A 20,994-nucleotide genomic window follows, 5' to 3' on the forward strand; every position below is an offset into this window, starting at 1 on the left:
ATGCTGGCTGTCCAATTAAGCATCTCAATTAATGCCATTCATCTGCCTTCTCCCTATAACCCTGCAAAATTTCAAAAAGCATCCAATTCCCCTTGGATACATTGTTTGAACCTGCTTCCACCAGACACTCAGGAAGTGCATTCCAGACCCTAACCACTGGCGATGTGAAAAGGTTCTCCTCAAATCATTTTTGTTTGTTTGACTAATTTTTTAAAACATTTGTGCCCATTCATTCTCAAACTGGTCACAAATGGGAATGCTTTGTGTTCAGACATTTCATGATATTGACTTCTAATAGTTCTCCTCTCAGTTTCATCTTCTTCAAGGTCAGCAGTTCTAACTTAATTTGCCTTCATAATTAAAATTCCTCATCTATTCAACTATTCCCAAAAACCTCTTCTGCACTCTGATGTGCCTTTACATCCTTCTTAATATGGTACTGACCTAAGGTTAAACTAGTGACTTATTCAAATTCAACATAACTTCCTCGCTTTTTTACTCTATGTACCTGTTAATGAAGCCTAGGATATTGTATGTGATATTGACTGCACTCTCCACCCATGCCTCCTTCAAAGAATTATATGCAAATACCCCCAAAAAAGTGTAATTATTAGAATGCCAAAAGCATCAGCCCTGAGGTCTCAATTATTTACTATCTATATTAATGATTTGGAGGAGGGTGTGGTGTGTAATCTATTCAAATAGGTCAGAGAGCACATTATGATGGGGACATAAGGAATCTGCAAGAGAATATAGATAGGTTGAGTGCGTTGAGCAAAACTTGGCTGATGAAGTTTAATGTAGTGAAGTGTGAGGTCATGCAATTTGGCAGGAAGAATCAAAAGACAGACTATTATGTAAATGGAGAGTCTCCAGAAAAGGATATGGTCCGTGTGAAGAGACTTCAGCAGAGTGAGATGAAGGCCAAATGAGTATGCCTGCCCACTGCCAGAATTAAGGACACGCCCTTGGAGCTGAGAAGAACTTGGAGTTCTTGGAACTTGGGGGCAGGGGGTTGGGATCCAGTTGTCATTATCCACATTTGCACCAGAGATCTTGGTTGGACTAAAAAGGAAGTTCTGCTGAAAGATTTTTGGTTCACAGTAGGGCTTAAATGAATATATCCTTTCCAAATTCATTTTTTTTTGTTAAAGTCCAATTAAGACAGTAGCCTTTAAATAAGTTAAATAGTCTTATTAAAGGAGGTAGCTGCCTGATGGTAGCAATTAGAATTCAAGTATCTGAATTGCTTTGTCTAAATGAGGTGTTGGTCAGTGTAAGTATGACTTGATCAAATTCATATAAGAAAGAGAATTCTTACACCACACAGTCAGTGTGCAGGAGATTTCAGTAGAGTGAGATGGAGGTTGAGTAAATATACTCTTAGAAACGGTTGTGCAGGAAGGGACAAAGATGCTTTCATGAATGTTTACTGCAAGAAGAAAACTCTTCAGTGAAAGAGTTGAGTAGGAGCGGATAAATGCTGTGGACTTAGAGTTCAACCTGCAGTGAGACCAGTGGAGTGACATCACCCACCTCAGCATGACATGAGTGCAGGATTGATGAGTAGATTATTGGTGAATTTTTCTAGTTTTTAAAAATAAGCTGCTCAGTTTGTGCTTAGATCGTCAATGTGTTTTCCCTCTCTCTTTCCTTAAAAATAGATGCTCAAATATAAGACTGACACTGTGATTTAAAAATACTAGTATATTTTTAAAAACCAGGCAACCTAGATGTTTTAAAGTAAATCAATTACAAAAGTGATGACAGGACAGATGATGTGTAGTTGCTGAAACATGTGGAAGCAGTTGGATACCCAAAGTGATCCATCTGTAGTTAGTGTTTGCAGCTTCAGGAACTTTGGATCAGAGTTGAGGACCTGGAACGAGAGTTGCAGATATTGTGACACATTATGGATGGAGTAAGTTACCTGAACATTTTGCTCCAGGACATGGTTATACGGCATAGATAAAGTAATTCAAAATTGGTCTGTGACCAGGGACAGGAGGGTTTGACTGCAAGTGAGCCAAAGGGGTTGCAACTGAGGACTTCCAGCCCTTGCCGTTGACCAAAGGTTACAAGGTTCTTGAAAGCTGTGTGGACAAGAATGGGCGCTATAGGGAGGATAAATGAAGTGACACAACACCTTGGGACAGGGAACCATTAAAGTGGAAAGTGGAAAAAGGAATATAGTCATGGTCGTGGACAGTTTAAGTTGAGGAATAGATACTGTTCTCTGCAGCCATGGTCAGGAGTCCTGAAGACTGTGTTGCCAGCTCAGTACCAGGGTTAAGGACATGTCTTTGGAGCTGAAAAAAACTTGGAGTTGGGGGTGAATCCAATTGTTGTCATCCAGATCTGTACCAATGACTTTGGTAGGAGTAGAAAGAGATTCTGCTGAAAGATTGTGAACAGTTAGGAGCTAAATTAAAAAGCAGAACCTCCAAAATAATAACTTCAGATTATTATCTGAGCCATGAGCAAACTGGCATAAAGTAAATAAAGCCAAGGAGTTAAATGCATGGCTCAAAGATTGGTAGTGATGGAATGCGTTTCAGTTCATGGGGCAACGGTAGCAGTACTGGGCTGGAAGAGAGCTGTTCCACTCGAGTGGGCTTCACTTGAACCATGCTGGAACCAATGTCCTGGTAAATCAAGTAGCTAGGGCTGTAGAGAGGGTTAAAACTAATTGTGAAGGAAGGGTTCAGGAAACAGAACAAAAGGATATCAAAGTATTACAGGACAGTTCTTTGGATACTGATACCCAAGAGTGGGCTGGGAAGAGATACAGTATTCAAACATAGATTAACAGCAGTAAATAGGGTAAAAGGGGAAAGTAGCAAAGAGGCAGAATTATGGTTTTTTATGAATACAGGTAGTATTCAAAACAAAATAAACAGATTAATGGCACAAACACAGTAACTGGGTATGAACTTACAGCCATTACATAACCATGGTAATAAGGAGAGCAAAGTGGGTAACTAAATTCGAAAGGACAGACAGGAGGGAAAGGTTGGTAGTAGCATTGTTGGTATTGGGTGCCGTAAGCACTATAGCAAGAAATGGTCTTGATTAGAATGAGTAGAATCTATACGGGTGAAGATGAGAAATAATAAGGAGAGGAAGACTGGTATGAATAATCAAGAGACCCACTAACTGTAGCTGTTCAGTAGGACTGAGAATAAATTGGGAGGTAATGAAGGAATGTAAGAAATGGCTATGCAATAACCATCGATGACTTTAATCATTTTAGATTTGGGATAACTAGATGGACAGGCATAACCATGAGGAAGGATTAAGCATGTGTCTGGATGACAGAGGGAGGAAGAGCATGTTGTGCGAAATAGGTGGATATCTGGGAGGCTCATGAGTGAAATTTCTCCTCGTCCGACCAGATGCAGCAGAGGCAGGGAATTGGGAGAATGGGATGGCGTTCTTGCAGGATATGGGGTGGAAGGAGGTGTGGTCCAGGTAGTTATGGGATTCTCTAGGTTTGTAGTAGATCCAGGTGGTTCTCAGTTTCCCCAGCACGAGTGCCCCACAAATCAGAAACTACCTCTCCCAGTCTTTGAGGCACACATTCATTTCTCTAATTATGTTTGTCCTTTGCCAGTTTGCTTCTTGCTTGAGTGATAGTTCAGTGACTATTATCTTTATGAGGTTCTGCTTTGTAATTTGATGCCTGGCTCCTCCCACTAACCTTGCGGAATCTCTTTTCGTGTTCTGTGTATATGTTGGGACCTAATTGGATCTTTCCCCTCCCTTTACAAGTTCCTTTCCAGCCTGGAGCTGTGTCCTGATCCTGACACAAGATAGGCAACATAGGTTTCTGGATTCTTGGTCTATGCAGCAAAAGAACAGTATCAGTCCTCTTCACTATACAATCCCCTATGGCCATTATATTTCTTTATATCCCCTCTACTTGAATGGTCAGTTTGCTCATCCACATCGCATCCCTTGCTCTCATCCAACTAAGCTGAAAGCATCTTAAGCCTATCAGACATTTGCAACATAGGTTTCTGGATTCTTAGTCTTTGCTGCAAAAGAACGGTATCCGTCCTCTTCACTATATATTCCCCTATGGCCACTATATTTTTTTATGCCCCCTCTACTTGAATGTTCAGTTTGCTCATCCACATTGCTCCTGCCCTCTAGGTGCCCTTACTTGCTTCACTTACAGTCATATTCTCCTACACCCTACCACTGACCAAATTGATGCTTGTTCTATCATTTGGCCTCCTGGTACAAAGGATCCTGGTAATATTCCCCTGCTTAACGTGTCAGTGTTTGCAACTTTATGTCCAGCTCATGAACTTTGATCTGATGCTCTTCTCATTGCAATTACTGAACAGGGACACATCTTCCCTAGCTCACATTGGCATCCAGTAACCAAGGAAAATCTCTTTCAAGGAACACCAACAACCTTTTCTAAGGTGCACCCTGTACTCAGTTGCACTGGCATTCCAAAATTCATATTCTTCTGAACAGAAAGACATAGCTGACCAGAATTGCAGAAGAAATGATTTCAGCAGATTCACTTTATTACTTGACTTTAACTGTTATTCCAGTGGAGACCTCATAAAACTATGCTAAGTTTTGGAAATTTAGGACCAAAACAGGAAATTTCAGTTAAATGCTAAAGACAGAAAAAAATTAGAATTTTTTTACAAAGGAAACAAGATTCCTCTATTCAGTAAATGCCAGGGACATTTAAACAAAAAAAATCTGGAAGTGTTTTGATAACTAGGTAATGTTCTGAATTAAACCCTTGACCAAACCTTTTCATGTGTGGAAAAATAGGAAGAATAATCAAACAGGAAGAACAGATTTAAAATCAGTTGTGCTGAAACAACATTGATTCCCTTGTTGAAAAAACAAAACTGCAGATTCTGGAAATCTGAAACAAAAACAGAAATAGCTGGAAAAACTCAGCAGATCTGGCTGCATCTGCAGAGAAATAGTAAAGTCAATGTTTCAGGTCCACTGATTCTTCTTCAGAATTTCACGGTAGCCAATTTTATCTTTCAAACCTTCAACACAGGTCCCAAAACTTGTTTATTGTTTGACTTGTGTATTATCCAAATTATGCCTATTTTTTTCTATCCCAGTCAGTTTCTTGTACATATTCATTATTCAAATTTTACTATCGATACTAACAGTTCCATTCCTTATCAGATCTAAAAACAGAATCCATATATGTCAGAAACTAATTGCAGGTTTTTCCACAATAGAAAAGAGCAAAGACAGTTTATTATTTTTGGATAAGTACACTTTATGGCAACTTTAATGATGGGCTACACCGAAAATATTCAGCTATTTTTCACTTCTAAATACAGACTGTAAAAAATACTAATTTGAGATTTCTACCTTTTGATGCTTTTTTTTTGCTCCAACACCTCAACCTAAAGTGTACTGCAGTATTTAATGTGTACTTTTTTCCCCTATTCAAAGCAGTTTCTAACAACAAGTGCATTTAAGCACTGCACTTAATTGACTAAAAACTTCAAAGTCTTTTACAAGATTGTCATCTAGCAAACACAATCGGTCTGAGAATCTGCAGTGGCTTAATTTAAGTCCAAGAATCTTTTTCATTGAGGTGCCATTGTGGGGAACTCCACTTTGGGGAACTCTCAAGACTGGAGTCACACTGCAGCTTTTACCTGGTTATGACACACTATACCCACTTTGAATAGAACTCCATGTATTCATGTTTCTACAAGCACAGAGATCATCTTTTTCACGCACCCAAGAAATTTAATAGCACACTTCTGCAGTTTTAAACCTCCCCTCTTCCAATAGTGGCAAACCCGGCACTTTATCTTAGAACATCCTCGTTTCACATCAGGACCAGTCTAAAGTTAGGCCGTTACTTCTAGATTCACACAGAACTCCGTTTACAACACTAAGAAAGTCAAAATAGAAGTACAAGAATACTTCAAGAACTTTAAAGAAGGTATTATTCCTTCAAAATCCTCCAATGTTTCCTGATATAAAGAGCTTGACTATTTCGAAGAGGGAGAATGACCTCTTGTTGGGTGAATGGTAAACTTGTTTATGAACAACCAGGTTACGATCTCATTGACTATCACACACAAAGGAGATCTTCCACCTATCACAATGTCAATCTGGAAATGTATTTCAGCTCTAATGTATGTTTTCTTTAAAGACTTATGTTTACGAACACTTCTCATTCCGAAACGGGCAGTCTTTCTTACCTTTGATTTTCCTCCGAGAGAAAGGCTGATTCGGTTTACATCAAAGCTGTTCTTGCCCCGTGTGAGGATCGCTGGCAAGTTTTGAGTCCAGTCCAATTGGGTAATGTACTTCCTCCTCTGTTCCAGAGTCACTGAGAGTGACTTCAGGCAGATCGAGGCACCGCCCACTAGCCCCAGGTTAAAACGGGGGGGGGGGATCCCTGAAGCAGAAACCGCCGAGGCAGCACAGCGGAGATGGTCAGTGGGACAGCTACATAGAAGCGTAGTCATAAAGTCATACAGCTCGGAAACAGACCCTTTGGTCCAGCCGGTCCAAAACTAACATAGGCCCAAGCTAAACTAGTTCCACCTTCCTGCTTTTGGCCCATATCCCTCCAAAGCTTTCCTCCCGCAGAGATATATAAAACATTCAAGAACCTCAACACCGGCATTGATAGCAGTGTGTGAGCAAGGTGAAGAGAAAGTATTCTCAAAGGTTGTCAAATTCCCATTCTTTTACAGAAATTCATGCTAAACAAAGGCACTGTCTTATAACACAAAGACAACAGAACAATGTTTCATACGTTGCTAATCAACATTTTCAGAGATGTTACACACCTCTGTAGGTGGGACTTGAACCCAGTGTCTTGGTCTCAGAAGTGGGGATGCTGCCTTTGCATCAAAAGAGCCGATAAAGCACATTGTTTTTAACCAATTTTTCTAATCGACCTGTTCAGAGATATTATTACACACTGCTGGAGCGGGTGGGACTTGAACCTCGGTCTTGTGGTACAGGTGCAGGGACACTATCATTGCACAACAGGTGGGCCCTAAAACATCCATGGCTTCATTTTTGGGTGATCTCAAACAAACAACTTCCAGTTAACAGCCAAACACACTGACCAATTGTGCCACAAAAGCCCAAAAAGAATATTGTTAGTGAAACAGGATATGAGATCTGCTCATTTTCTATTGATGAACATGATTATGCCTGGAGGCTCCCAATTCAGAAGGAAGTCAAGCACAAAGATGGTACTAAAGACTTGTGTGGGCTTTAAGAAAAAAGCTAAGGAGTCGTTACAATACCTACATGCTCAGAAACAGAACACTAGAGATGACTGTCCCAGAGCAACAGTGTGCTGGTGACTGCATTTCTGCACGTAGACAGGTCCCTGACCTGTGCCACGTGTGGAAATGTGAATTGGAGCCCAACCTAAGATCATGTCCTGACAGTAAAGGCCACTTTGGTTTGAAATGTTTAAAGCACTGGCTCCTTACAAACATTGTGCAACATCAACAGCAGCTATAATGGGGAACTGGGCAGATCACTGACACACTGTTCACCAGATGACAGCTGCTCATCATGTTTCCTCAAAGAGGCTGACAAGCAGAAAGAGAGACCGCTGGGGTTTGTGAAACTGCCTGGACTTCGGGATTTTGGGCATTGTAGACCACATCTATGAGTCTGGCTCAGTTCATACACTCAATATTCAAACTTGTGACTGGCAACAGAAGGTCATGCAGGTCTGGGCCTGATTTCTGATAGTCTTGATGTATTAATTATGTGTTCATTGTCAATACCTAGTCTGGGTGGAACAGAATATTAGGTAGCAGATTACTCTCTGAGGGACAAGAAGTACCTCCTCACCAACTGGCTCAGGAACTCTAGCTGTTTTTGTGGGAATTGTTACTTAACAAATGCAACATTTTGACTGGCATCCATTTGAATCTGATGTCCCAATTGTCTTTGGATTTCAGAATTTGAATTCATATTATGATCAATTCCAAGGAATTTTTGGTACAGAAAATCTCCATGAAATCAATAAAAGTTTAACATATTGGAAGGTACTCAAAGTAACATGACTAACATGCGACCTTAACCAAAATTTCATTTACGAAACTTGGATATGGTCTGCTCCATAACTTTTCATTCTAACTGGTGGAGAGAAACAACTTAATAACAAATCAAAAACATTGGGATTGCCATTCATTTTAATGGAGGACAGAGGTTTGATCATTAAGTTGCATGCTGTTGCAACAAGGGACACAGTGTAGATTGAACAAAGTGTTAGCATCAATCAATATAATAGTGTTGAAGGAAGTAGCATTAGAGATTATGGATGTTACTTGATGATTATAATTCTACAGATTCTAGAAAAGTTCCTGCTGACTGGAAAGCAGTAAGTAACTATACTGGTATGGATTGATAATTGGTTAAGAGAAAGCAGACAGTTGGGAAATAAACAGATCATTTTCTGAATCATAGGCTATTACGAGTGGGATAGTGGAAGGTCATTGCTAGATGAACAACTGCATAAATTATTTGAATGTGGGGGACCAATTGTAATATTTCCACATTCCCTGATGATGTTAATTTGGATGGGAACACAAGTTGAGGATGGTGCAAGAAACTTCCTGAGAAAGTTGATAGACTCCATGAATGGGCTAGAACACGGGGAATTGAAATATAATATTCTGACAAATATATTTTTATTCCCTTTGGTAGAAAAAATACAGGTACGATATTTCTTAAATGATAGATGCTGGGAAATGCAGCTGGCAGAAATGATCTAGGTGTTCTTGACAAGAATCATTAAAAGCTAGCATGCAGATACAGCAAGCAATTTGAAAGACCAACCATGCATTTGTATTAATTTGAGTACAGGTAATTATCACTCTTGGTGATTGTATATATCTTTGGTGAAATAACACCTAGTCTTCTTATCAAAGAATGAAAATACTTTTCTGAGAGGGAGAGCAATGGAGGTTCACTGAATTAATATCTTGGATTGTGGGATTGTTTTATGAAGAGAGAGATCAGGATCATGGGTACAGGAGTAAGACATTCAGTTTGTCAAGCCTTCTCCACTATCCATTATGATCGTAGCTGATTGAACATTTCACTGCCTTTTACTCACCCCATCCCCATAACCCTATATATCATTGATAATCCAAAGTCTGTCAATCTCTACTTTAAACATACTCAAAGATTGTGTACTTCCAGAGCCATTGGTGGTAGAACATTCCAAACGTTCACAACCCTCTGAGTAAAATAAGTTCTCCTTGGAGCTAAGTGGCAGCCTCCTTTTATTCTTAAATTACTCCCCCTGGTTTCAGACTCCCCAGTCAGGGGAAACATCTTACTTGTGAGGAAGCGTCACTGGACCTGAAATGTTGACTCATCTGGTGGACAGTGTGTCAGTGATCTCCCCTGTTCCCCATTAAAGCTGCTGTTGATGGAAGGAGCCAGTGCTTTAAACATTTCGAATCAAACATTTCTCTTCACAGGTGCTGCTAGACCTGCTGAGCTTTTCCAGCAATTTCAGTTTTTGTTACCTGTGACTGCCCTGTTTAGCTCTTAAGTATTTTGTCGGTTTCAATGAGATCACATGTCATTGTGTAAAACTCGAGAGAATACATGCCCGGTTGATCCAATCTCTCTTCACAGAGCAATCTTGCAACCTGGGAACAAGCCTGATGAACCTTAGTTGAACTCCCTCTATAGCAATAATATCTTTCCTGAGGTAAGGAGACCAAAACTGTAGTTGGTACTCAAATCCTGTTAAGGTACAACCATTCTAGCTTGTGATTATTATATCTGCCCCATAAGTGGTCCCAGTTCCTCAGAAATCTGATGCCATGCATTCAAATGATAAATCCTCTTGTTCTTATGCTCACTAGCATGTGGTATTGGGAGTGATCCTGAGATGACTGCTCTTGAAGTCCTGTTTTCTAATTTCCTTCCAAACTCCATGAAATCTCCCTTCAGGGCTTCATTTCTCTTCTTAATTATATTATTGGTGCCAATGTGGACCAGGACTTCTGGCTAAGTGCTCATCCTCTGAAGGATGCCCTGCAGTTGCTCCATGATATCTTTGACCCTGGCACTATGGAGGTAACACACCATCCTGAAGTTGTATTTACCACGATAGAAATGTGTGTCTATCCATGGAATCTCTAATTACTATTACTCTTCCATTTTTCTTTCTCTTCCTCCTGTGTAGCTGAGTCACCCATGTTTCTGTGAGCTTGGCTTTGCTGAATTCCCCTGAGGAACCATCAGCCTCACCAGTTTCCAAATTGGAATACCAATTAGCAAGCGCAATAGACTAAGGTGACTTGGTTGGGTACCCATGTCAAGCAGTGGAGGTCATACTCAGGGGGATGTCAGGTGTTCAGGGGCATGCAAGGTAATTGGTGGAGATAGATCATGGAAATAGGCAGCTGTTGGACTAGGTTTTGAGCTGTCTAATATTTCCTGGGTAGGCACACAGTTACATTCTGTGTATCTAGTCCAAGTCTCCAAACAGACATTTTCCAAGGCTTTCAACATTAGCCCTTCAGTCCATCAGAACTTTAACCTTCTCGGGCAATCCCTAATATATGGTCAGATCAACCATAAATTCCTGAAACACATTTCCCAATTGACAAATATTGTTCGAATTGCATATTTACTTCTGTAGATGTAGTAAAAGTAAATAATTGCAATACCAGTACTAATCCTTGTGGCACACCACTTGCCACATTTTGCTATCCTGAAATGAACCATTTATACCTACTCAGTTTCCTATTAGCTAACCAATCATTCAGTCAAGCTCATAAGTTATCATCCACCATGAATTATTTTGCACAGTAAGTACAGGGCACTTTGCTCAATATGCTTCTAAAATTTAAAGTATGGCATCCATGAGTTCCCCTTTATCTACATTGCTTGGTACTTTATTGGAATTCATTGAGGAAGTAATCACAAAACCAAATCTTTCTGTTTCATTGAAATTAGATTTCCAATGTGCCTTATTTTAATCTTCTTAAACATGCAAGCTGTTTCCCAAACAGCTGTTAAATTTTAATGTGGTATCTTGTCAAATGCCTTCCGGAAATCCAAGTGCCCCATATAGAGTCATGGAGTCTTTGAGATGTACAGCTTGGAAACAGACCATTCAGTCCAACTTGCCCATGCTGACCAGATATCCTACATAAATCACAGTGTTCTAAGGAAGGATCACTTGATCCGAAACATTAACTCTGATTTCTCTCCACAAATTCTACCAGATCTGCTGAGCTTTTCCAGTAATTTCTGTTTTTGTTTCTAAGTAAATCTAGTCCTATTTGCTAACATTTGGCCCATATCCCTCTAAACCCTTCCTATTCATTTGCCTATCCAAATCTCTTTTAAATGTTGTAATTGTACCAGTCTCCACCACTTCTTCTGGCAACTCATTCCATACATGCAATACCCTTTACATGAAAAAGTTGCCCCTTAGATCCCTTTTAAATCTTTCCCCTCTCACCTTAAAGTTATGGCCTCTATTTTTGGACTCTGCTACCCTGGGGAAAAGACTTTTGCTATTCACCCTATCCATGCCCCTCATGATTTTATAAGCTTTTATAACGTTACACCTCAGACTCCGATGCTCCAAGGAAAATAGCTTCAGGCTATTCAGCCTCTCCCTCTAGCTCAAATCCTACAACCCTGGCAACATCCTTATATGTCTTTTCTGAAATCTTTCAATTTTCAAATTTTTCCTATAGCATGGAGACCAAAATTGAATGCTGTATTCCAAAAGTGGCCCAACCAATGTTCTGTACAACTACAGCAGGACCTCCCAACTCCTATACTCGATGCACTGTCCAATAAAGGCAAATATACCAAATGCCTTCTTCACTAGGAACCTGCACTCCAAAGTCTCCTTGTTCAGCAACACTCCCCAGGACCTTACCATTAAGTGTATAAGCTCTGCCCTGATTTCCCTTTCCAAATGCAGCATGTCACATTTATCCTAAAAAAAACTCCTTCTGCCACACCTCGGCCCGTTAGCCCATCTAATTAAGATCCGGTTATACGCTGAGGTAATCTTTTTCGCTGTCCACCTCGTCTCCAGTTTTGGTGTCCCTGCAAACTTACTAATCATGTCTCCTCTCTCTATATTCAAATCATTTATATAAATGACAAAAAGCAATGGACTCTGCACTGATCCTTGTGGCACATCACTGATCACAGGCCTCCAGTCTGAAAAGCAGTTCTCCACCACCACCCTTTGTCTTCTACTTTGAAGCCAGTTATGTATCCATATGGCTAGTTCTCTCTGTACATCCACTGGTTTAACTTTACTTATTGCTTGTTACTTTTTCAAAGAAATCAAGTAAATGAATCAAACATAATACCATGTTAACTCTGCATTGATATTTTCTGCAACAGTAGTTTCATTTATTGTCATGATCTCAGATGATGTGCTGATTGGCCTGTAGCTTTTTCTTTCCTGTCTCAATTCTTTCCTGTAAAGAAAAGTTACATTCCGTACTTTGTTGGGACCTTCCTAAATCAGTGGAATTTCAGAAAATGAAAACCGATTCACCTTAGCAGATGTTACTTTTAATAGCCTGCGATGAAATTTATCAAGATCTGAGGACTTTTGATAATTTTCTCAGAACCTTTTTCTTAGTTTGTAATCATTTTTAAGTTCTACCTTTCCTTTCAACTCTTGATGCACATTCATTTCAGTGTTATTATTTGTCTCCTCTTGCAGTTATTCATTTCATCTGTCATTTCCTTATTTTTCATTATTAATTCCCCAGATTCGCCATCCAGAAGACTAACACTCTCACTGGTTACTCTGTTCCTATTTAGGGTCATAGAATCATAGGGTCCTACAGCACGGAGACAGGCCCTTTGGCCCAGACTGGTCATGCTGCCCAAAATGGCCATCCACACTAACCCCATTTAGAATTATAATCCGTACAATTTCCCTGCATTTGACCCATATCCTTCTAATCTTTTCCTATCCATGTATTTGTCCAAATGCCTTTTAAATGTTGGTAATGTACTCACCTCAACCACTTCTGGTTGCAGCTCATTTCATATGCGTACCACCCACTGTGTAAAAAGGTTGCCCCTCACGTTCCCTCTAATTCTTTCCCCTTTAACCTTAAACTGATACCCTCCAGTCCTTGATTCCCCAACCCTGGGAGTAACACTGACTGCATTCACCCTATCCATGCCTCTCTTGATCTTATACATCTCTATACCATCACCCCTCAGTCTCCTACACTCTAAAAAAAAGTCCTAACTTGTCCAACCTCTCCCTATAACTCACACAATTGAGTCCAGGCAACATCCTTTTAAATTTCCTCTGTGCTCTTTCCAGTTTAGTAGCATCCTTTCTATAACAAGGTGACCAAAACTGAACACAATACTCCAAGTGCGGCCTCACCAACATCCTGTAAGATTACAGCTTAACATCCCAATTTCTATACTCAGTGTCCTGATAATGAAAGCCAGGTATTTAAATACTTGTGGAAATTCTTTACATGCATTAGCTGTCTCTGCATTCTAATATTTTCTTCCTATGTATTGAAGACAGAAACTAACTAAAAAAGAAATACTGACAGAATAAACGGTGTAGTATATCGCTCCTCTGCGTGCACATGAGCAGAACACAAAAAACTGTTTTTCATGGGCTTTTGTTGTACACGTCATCCAGACTATAAAAACTACTGTACTGTTGTTCTGGAAGAGATGGCATGGTCAAGTCCTGCTGTTAGGGTCAGAATCACGCTGCCCTTCCCAAAAGCTTTTGATGCTCTAAATTTGATTGACTTGCTCCTAAATTTAAGTTTTATTAATTTTATTACAACAAGTTGTTCACGGTCCCAGGAAGAGTGGCCACCTTCTGGGAGTCAGGGTAGGATATCAGACAAAAGCAGATGAAACTACAGAAGCTGTTGATCTGGTAAGAGTGAATGAGAGAGGGTCAGTTGTGTGGTCTCTGAGTTGAGTCATATTCAGATGCCAGTGTGATTGTTCCTGTCTGAGATAAAGGCCTAGCTTAAATAAGCGGGATACGGGGAAATGATCACTCCCTGAAACAAGTAATGCCGGACTCCGATAGGAACGATTCCAGGTGAGACGCAGCCGGTGGGAAAACACGCAGCAGTTGTGGCTGGTGGGTAAACGCGATCGACCAGCAGAGGAACTGTGAGTATAAACCTATCAGTGTTATGGCAGGGCAGGGAGATTAATGGGGACCCCCGGGATCTCTCATTAACTAGTATATGATAGACCGGCATTCACTCATTAGACAGATGAGAAAGCTTGGGTGGGATCCGTCCCAGACCCTAGATCATCAGCAAAATTAGCTCATTGGTGAAAAGAAAGGTAAGTCCAAGAAAATAGGCATCCTTTTGCTCCATCAATTGGCTGGCCTCATAGGTCAGACTGTGTATTCCACAAAGAACTGGACCGAGGAAAAACAAATGCTTCAATCCCGACTAAGGGAACAGGAAAAGAAAAATCAGTTCCTGGAGGATTGTCAGTGGGGATCATTGTCACCTTATAATGCTCAGGAGGGCCTGGTCATACCCCCTGAACCTTCGGACGCCCTCCTGAGGGAATTATTTCGGCCCCGGTGACGCACAGTGAGGAAGGAGCTAATGCGAATGCAAAATATAAGCCATTTACACCGGATGAATTGCCCCAGAGCCTAGCTTCCCTGGGACGCGAACAGCCCCACGGTAATAATACAAAGGTTTGGGCTGAATTAGATACCATAGAACATAGAACAATACAGAGCAGAACAGGCCCTTCGGCCCTCGATGTTGTGCCAACCTGTGAACCATTCTCAACTCATCCCCCTACACTATCCCAAAATCATCCATGTGCTTATCTAAGGATTGTTTAAATCTCCCTAATGTGGCTGAGTTGACTACAGTAGGAACTAGGGCATTCCACACCCTTATCACTCTCTGAGTAAAGAATCTGCCTCTGACATCTATCTTAGATCTATCACCCCTCAATTTGTAGTTCTGCCCCCTCGTTATCATCCTAGGAAAAAAACTTTCACTGTCTACCTTATCTAATCCTCTGATCATCTTGTATGTCTCTGTCAAATCCCCTCTTAGCCTTCTTCTTTCCAATGAGAACAGACCCAAATCTCTCAGCCTTTCCTCATAAGACCTTCCCTCCAGACCAGGCAACATCCTGGTAAATCCCCTGTGCGCCTTTTCCAATGCTTCCATGTCCTTCCCGAAATATGGGGACCAGAACTGTACACGATATTTCAAGTGTGGCCGCACCAGCACTTTGTATAGTTGCAGGATGATACTGTGGCTCCAGAACTCAATACTTAACACACCACATGCCTTCTTAACAGCACTTTCCACCTGGGTGGCAACTTTCAGGGATCTATGTACATGGACTCCAAGATCCCTCTGAACATCCACATTACCCAGAATCTTTCCATCGACCCAGTACTCTGCTTTCCTGTTATTCTTCCCAAAGTGCATCACATTTAGCTGCATTGAACTCCATTTGCCACCTCTCAGCCCAATTCTCCAGTTTATCCAAGTCCCCCTGCAACCTGTAACATTCTTCCACACTGTCCACTACTCCACCGACTTTAGTGTCATCTGCAAATTTACTAACCATCCACCTATGCCTACATCTAAGTCATTTATAAAAGTGACAAACAGCAGTGGTCCCAAAACAGATCTTTGTGGCACACCACTAGTAACCAGACTCCAGGCTGAATATTTTCCATCAACCACCACTTTCAGAAAGCCAGTTTCTAATCCAAACTGTTAAATCACCCTCAATTCCATGCCGCTGCATTTTCTCCCAGACCCTACCATGTGGAACCTTATCAAAGGCTTTTCTGAAGTCCATGTACACCATGCCAACTGTTCTACCCTCATCTACATGCTTGGTCACCTTTTCAAAAAACTCAATGAGGTTTGTGAGGCATGACCTGGCCTTGACGAAACCATGCTGACTATCTGAAATCAGATTGTTGCTTGCTAGATCTGGGCGGGCCACCAATACATTTAAGGGACATCCACCAAATGGTCCAGATTACATGTCATCAGGACAAGTGGTGTCTGGTATCTGATGGGTCTGACATAGCCGATGCCATACATCAACAAATTCAAGATTATAGGAGAGGCAGATGGACCCAGGGCACCCTAATTAAAACAAATATCTGAGGATCAGCAGGAGCCCTTCGACAGATTTGAGACTGAAATCCAGTTCCAGGGGAACAGCCCACCAATTGGTCAAACATAACAAACACCAGACAACAGAAGGGGGAGGCCACCTCCAAATATGGGGAATGACCTTTTAGGGTTGACCAAGAATGCTCAGGGATTCCCCAGATAGACCGCTCTGAACCGTGCATTCGTTCAGGCATTCAAGGATGGGCTTAGTCCCACGCAGCAGGAAGTCCTAAAAATGGGGGTCATCATTCTCCAAGACTATGACACTGGTAGAATGGGCAACAAGCATTAAGGAGGACACAGGAGGAAAACCTCTTGTGCATGTAAAGCAGGAAAACCTAGGCACCGTCACAAAGACAAAATCCAGACCCACATGTCACAATTGTGATAAGACAGGTCACTTTGTCCGGGGTTGTAGGGCAAGGAAACAGAACAATGGGAAGCCCACTTGTGTCTGTCAGGACGGTGGCAAAAGGAGCCATTCTGAAAACACTTGTTGGGAAAAACACGACAAACCAACAAACACCAAAAATACATTGGCCTGACATCTGACAGCCCTCATGGACATGGGTGATAGGGAGGGAAGGATTTACGTGTCTGCACTGGTAGGGGCCAGACAGTGTGAGATGCTAGTGGACACGGGTGCCTCCATGTCAATGACTACCTACCCCTGCCGACAACTAACAAAATGATTTATGTGAAGGGGATTAATGGACAACAAACTCCTGCGTACTTGAGTGAGACCACTCTAGTAGAAATCAATATCTGTATGCACCGATGCGATTTTATGTATGTAAAAACAATGATGGAACTATGATGGGAAACGATTTAATGAAGGAGTACAAAGTCCTTATAGACTGTGGGAAGGGTGAATTAATCTGGCCCCATCCTGATGGGAGAAAGGAAACAATGGGGACTTACGTGTGCCACTTGAGCACTGTCCAAGTCGCCTCCTCTATGGGATGTGATTGGCAGCAAGAGGATAATGGCTTTGGAGCCATTTGCACCTCCGTCCCAGGGGTATGGGCAAAGACTAAATTAGATACAGGCTTGATTAAAATCAACCTCATAGTCGTGGAGAGTCCGGAACACAAGCTGCACTGCTAATACCCCATAAAACCCAAAGCCAGAAGGACGGTTGTGGAAACTGTGAAAGGATTAGTGGAGAGGGCAATTCTCCGAGATACTATGAGCATTACTAATTCCCCCACATGGCCAGTCATAAACCTGACAGAAGTTACCATCTCACAATTGATTATACAGCCCTAAACAGGGTCACTTCTAAATTATACCCTATAGTTGCCAGTCCACCCATAACCTTAAATGGGCTCTCCCTAACCCACAAAACCTTTACTGTACGGAATATTACAAATGGATCCTGGTCTATTTGCCCCTCCATCGTGACTCCTAAGATAAGTTTGCATCTACCGTCAGGGATAAACAGTATACCTGGACCGGACTACCCCATGGATTCCATAATTGTCCAGCCATCTTTCACTGTGCAATGAGTGAGGTACTCAGGGAGATCGACCTGACCCATGGCAGTACCATACTCCAATATGTCGATGACATCCTTCTGGCTTCTGAATCCAAACCAAAACATCAGGCAGTGCTGTACTTAGTCCTGAAGCACTTGCAGGACAGAGGGTTAAAAGCCAGCCCAAAGAAAGTTCAAATTGGGAAAGCTAGAGTTCTTTACTTGGGACATTTAATTTCCCAAGGCATGAAAGAAATGCCTGCAGACAGGAAGCTAGCTGTACAACAGATGCCATGGCCCGTGACAGTCCGTGGTGTGAGAAGGGGCTTGGGCTTGTTTAATCACTGTAGGGATTTTATCCCTGAGTTTGCCAAAGTTGTCGAATCCATACGACGATTGGCAAAAGGTGATAAACCTGCAACGGACCCTGTTGACTGAGGACCGGAGCAAGACGACTCCTATACAAAACTGAAAGCAGAGTTAATGTCAGCACCAGGACAGTGATTATCAAATACTCGTAAAGACTTCCACGTTTACTGCAATGAAGAGGGAGGTTTTTACTCGGCAGTAGTAACCCAGCTCCATGGCGATAAACAGCGACCTATAGGGTACCACTCTACTGCTGAGGGTCCCATAGTGAACGGCTTGCCTAGATGTATAGCTGCTTTAGACTGTGCTACAAAGGCTGTGAGAGTTAGTGAGCCTATTGTGATGACAGGGAATTCAGTCTTGCATACCAAATACGCCCTCGTAGAAATGTTAATTACGAGAACACTATGCAATATTTCTAACATGAGAAGGGCAAAATGGGGGCTGTTCTTTTGCCACCCACCAAATCCATTACCATAGTACAAGATACCCGGGAAAACCCAGCGGAAGGGATGTTAGGCGGTGGTGAACCATGTGTGTGGGAATGTGGACAACAAAGTAGAAGAAAATGGGATAAAGGATGTATCCATGGAGGCACCAGATGAGACCCTGTTTTTGGACGGCTCGCGGAGATACGTAGACGGTTTGTCACGAATGGGATGGGCAGTAGTGAACGTGGAACTACGGGTTGTCAGAGCGCGGTGAATAGAGGGAGGCCTGTCAGCCCAGGTGGCGGAGTTAGTGGCCCTCAATCAGGCCTTCATGGATGCCACAGGGAAGAGGGTTAACATTTACACTGATAGTAGATACGTGTTCGGGATTGTCCATGTTTATATGACTATTTGGGGAAGACAGAGTTTTGTCACCACAGGGGCACCCCTGTCAAGCATGGGCAGATAATAAAGACCTTCCTGGAGGCCAGCGAGTTCCAATCGGAGGCTGCAGGGTTGAAGGTCAAGGCCCACCAGAGAGAACCAGATAAACGGAATGCCGAGTGGCACATTTTTAAGGGGAACCAGGCCACTGACAAAGCTGCTCAATCAGCTCAAGAGACAAAAGACATCCATCCTTTGTCTGCCACCTTTGCTGAAGATGGCTCCACCATAAGCATTACCCAACTGCACGCTGATATCCCTGAGGGTGAATGTGCCAGGTGGAAGGCGCAGGGGGCCACGCCAGATGAGAAAGATGCCTAGAGATTGAATGACAAGGTCCTGGCCCCCGTGTGGTTCCAACATTATCTTACACAATTACACCATGGCATTTCCCATGTGGGGCATGATGCTATGTTGATCAGCATCGGAAAGGAATGATGATGGAAGGGCATGGGCACAGGTATAGCTCGATTCTGTCACCACTGTGTGACGTATGCCCAGCACAACGCAGGCAGGCCCATTAAAATTAGAATAGGGCACGAGCCACGCCCAAAGGGGCTCTGGGAGCATGGACAGATAGATTTTACAGGATCTCTTTCCCGATACCATGGGAAAGTGGACTGCCTCTGGTTATTGACCAATTCACCAGGTGGATCAAGGCCTACCCTACCAGGAACTACTCAGCTAACACTGTGGCAAGGATTTTAGCTGAGAAGGTGATTCCCAAATGGGAGTGCCATCCCAGATTGACGCCGACCAGGGGAACCATTTTACTGGAAGAATTGTGAAAACCATATGTCAGCTGATGGGTGTTAAACAGAAATTTCACATACCTTACCATCCACAAAGTTCTGGCATGGTGGAGCGAATGAACAGAACTCTTAAACCTCCCTTGCTAAGGCCATGCAGGACTCTGACAAACGCTGGACTGAGATCCTGCTTGCTATACTCACGCAACTCTGGTCCATCACAAGCTGGTCAACTGGTTTGACCTTTTACAAGTTGATGACAGGTAGGGCAATGCAAATGCCTCAGTCCATCATCATGGGGAATTCCAATGTTAGCCCTCTCTGCGATACAATACGCCCAGCTGAAGGAGATGTGAAAAACAGTCAGGGACAAACAGGAGGTGGGGGATGAATAGAGGCAATTAGAGAATTGTCCAGAGGTCCCATTGGTGGTTAGTAAAGTTATGGTTCAGACTCTACCCACTAAACCTGGCTTCGCCCCGAAGTGGAATGGTTCCTATGAGGTTATTATTAACAGTGACCTGTATTGACATGCGAGGGAAGGGGATCTGGAAGCACTGGTCACAACTGAAGTAATATACAGACACTGGATGATAATCCTCACCTTCTGCTTTCTTTACAGACTGACTCTTCTCAAGGTCTGCTGACGTCATTTGTGTGTGCGCAGTTGTTGCAGACAGACCAAGAACACGGGCTGTTGTGCACGGGCAGTATAGCCTTTGGACAATTGTATAACTCCGTTTGGTAAACTCCGGGATGTTTCTGTTCATTTTTATCTTCGCCTTCTGCCTAGTAGCCACTGGGAGGGAGCACCGAAGGAATTGTGCCAATCCAGGTACTTTTCACCAGAGTAGGCACAGGTTACATGTTAATACTTACCTATACATGTCCTATATGTATGCACAGCAAAATAACATCTCTAAATGCTGGGTCTGTATTTGAATCCCTGCACACTCTAGTAAGGGGACTCCCTTAAAACCTATTCCGTTTAATAAATCTGAAATGGCGGATTGGTGGTTGGACCAGGCCCGATCCTCACAATTATCCTTGTTTTTTGGGGGTGGCATGGGGGGGGTTGGGTATATCTGACGAGTCATTCATGTGAGGCCCTGACCAGAACATTTATGCTGCTAATGATAATGTCACCTGAGAGATTACGGGCAAAACTATAAAGGCCGGTTCCAGCCTCACTACAACCTTTTGCAAACACCCCGGCTCTGTCCCTCACACACACCACAGGTGAAGGAACGCCCACGGGGACTATTTGTTTTATATGTAATCGCACGTCAGGGTGGAATGCTGGAACCAGTGAACGTACCCATTTCCTGCTCCTCAACCGGTCA

The 20,994-nt window shown here is 42.4% G+C and overlaps 1 protein-coding gene across 1 annotated transcript in view; it reads right to left on the reverse strand.

The window, feature by feature from the left end:
• The window catches only part of LOC140454251 (adhesion G-protein coupled receptor F2-like), a 121,619-nt gene extending 103,376 nt beyond the window's left edge, over positions 1-18,243 (reverse strand). Inside the window, 1 exon segment of the mRNA XM_072549046.1 lies at positions 18,174-18,243. Coding sequence (XP_072405147.1) covers positions 18,174-18,243 — 70 coding nt within the window.
• Positions 18,244-20,994: the final 2,751 nt, after the last annotated feature.

Source organism: Chiloscyllium punctatum, chromosome 3, assembly GCF_047496795.1.
Source record: "Chiloscyllium punctatum isolate Juve2018m chromosome 3, sChiPun1.3, whole genome shotgun sequence".
In the NCBI taxonomy this organism is placed as follows: Eukaryota; Metazoa; Chordata; class Chondrichthyes; order Orectolobiformes; family Hemiscylliidae; genus Chiloscyllium; species Chiloscyllium punctatum.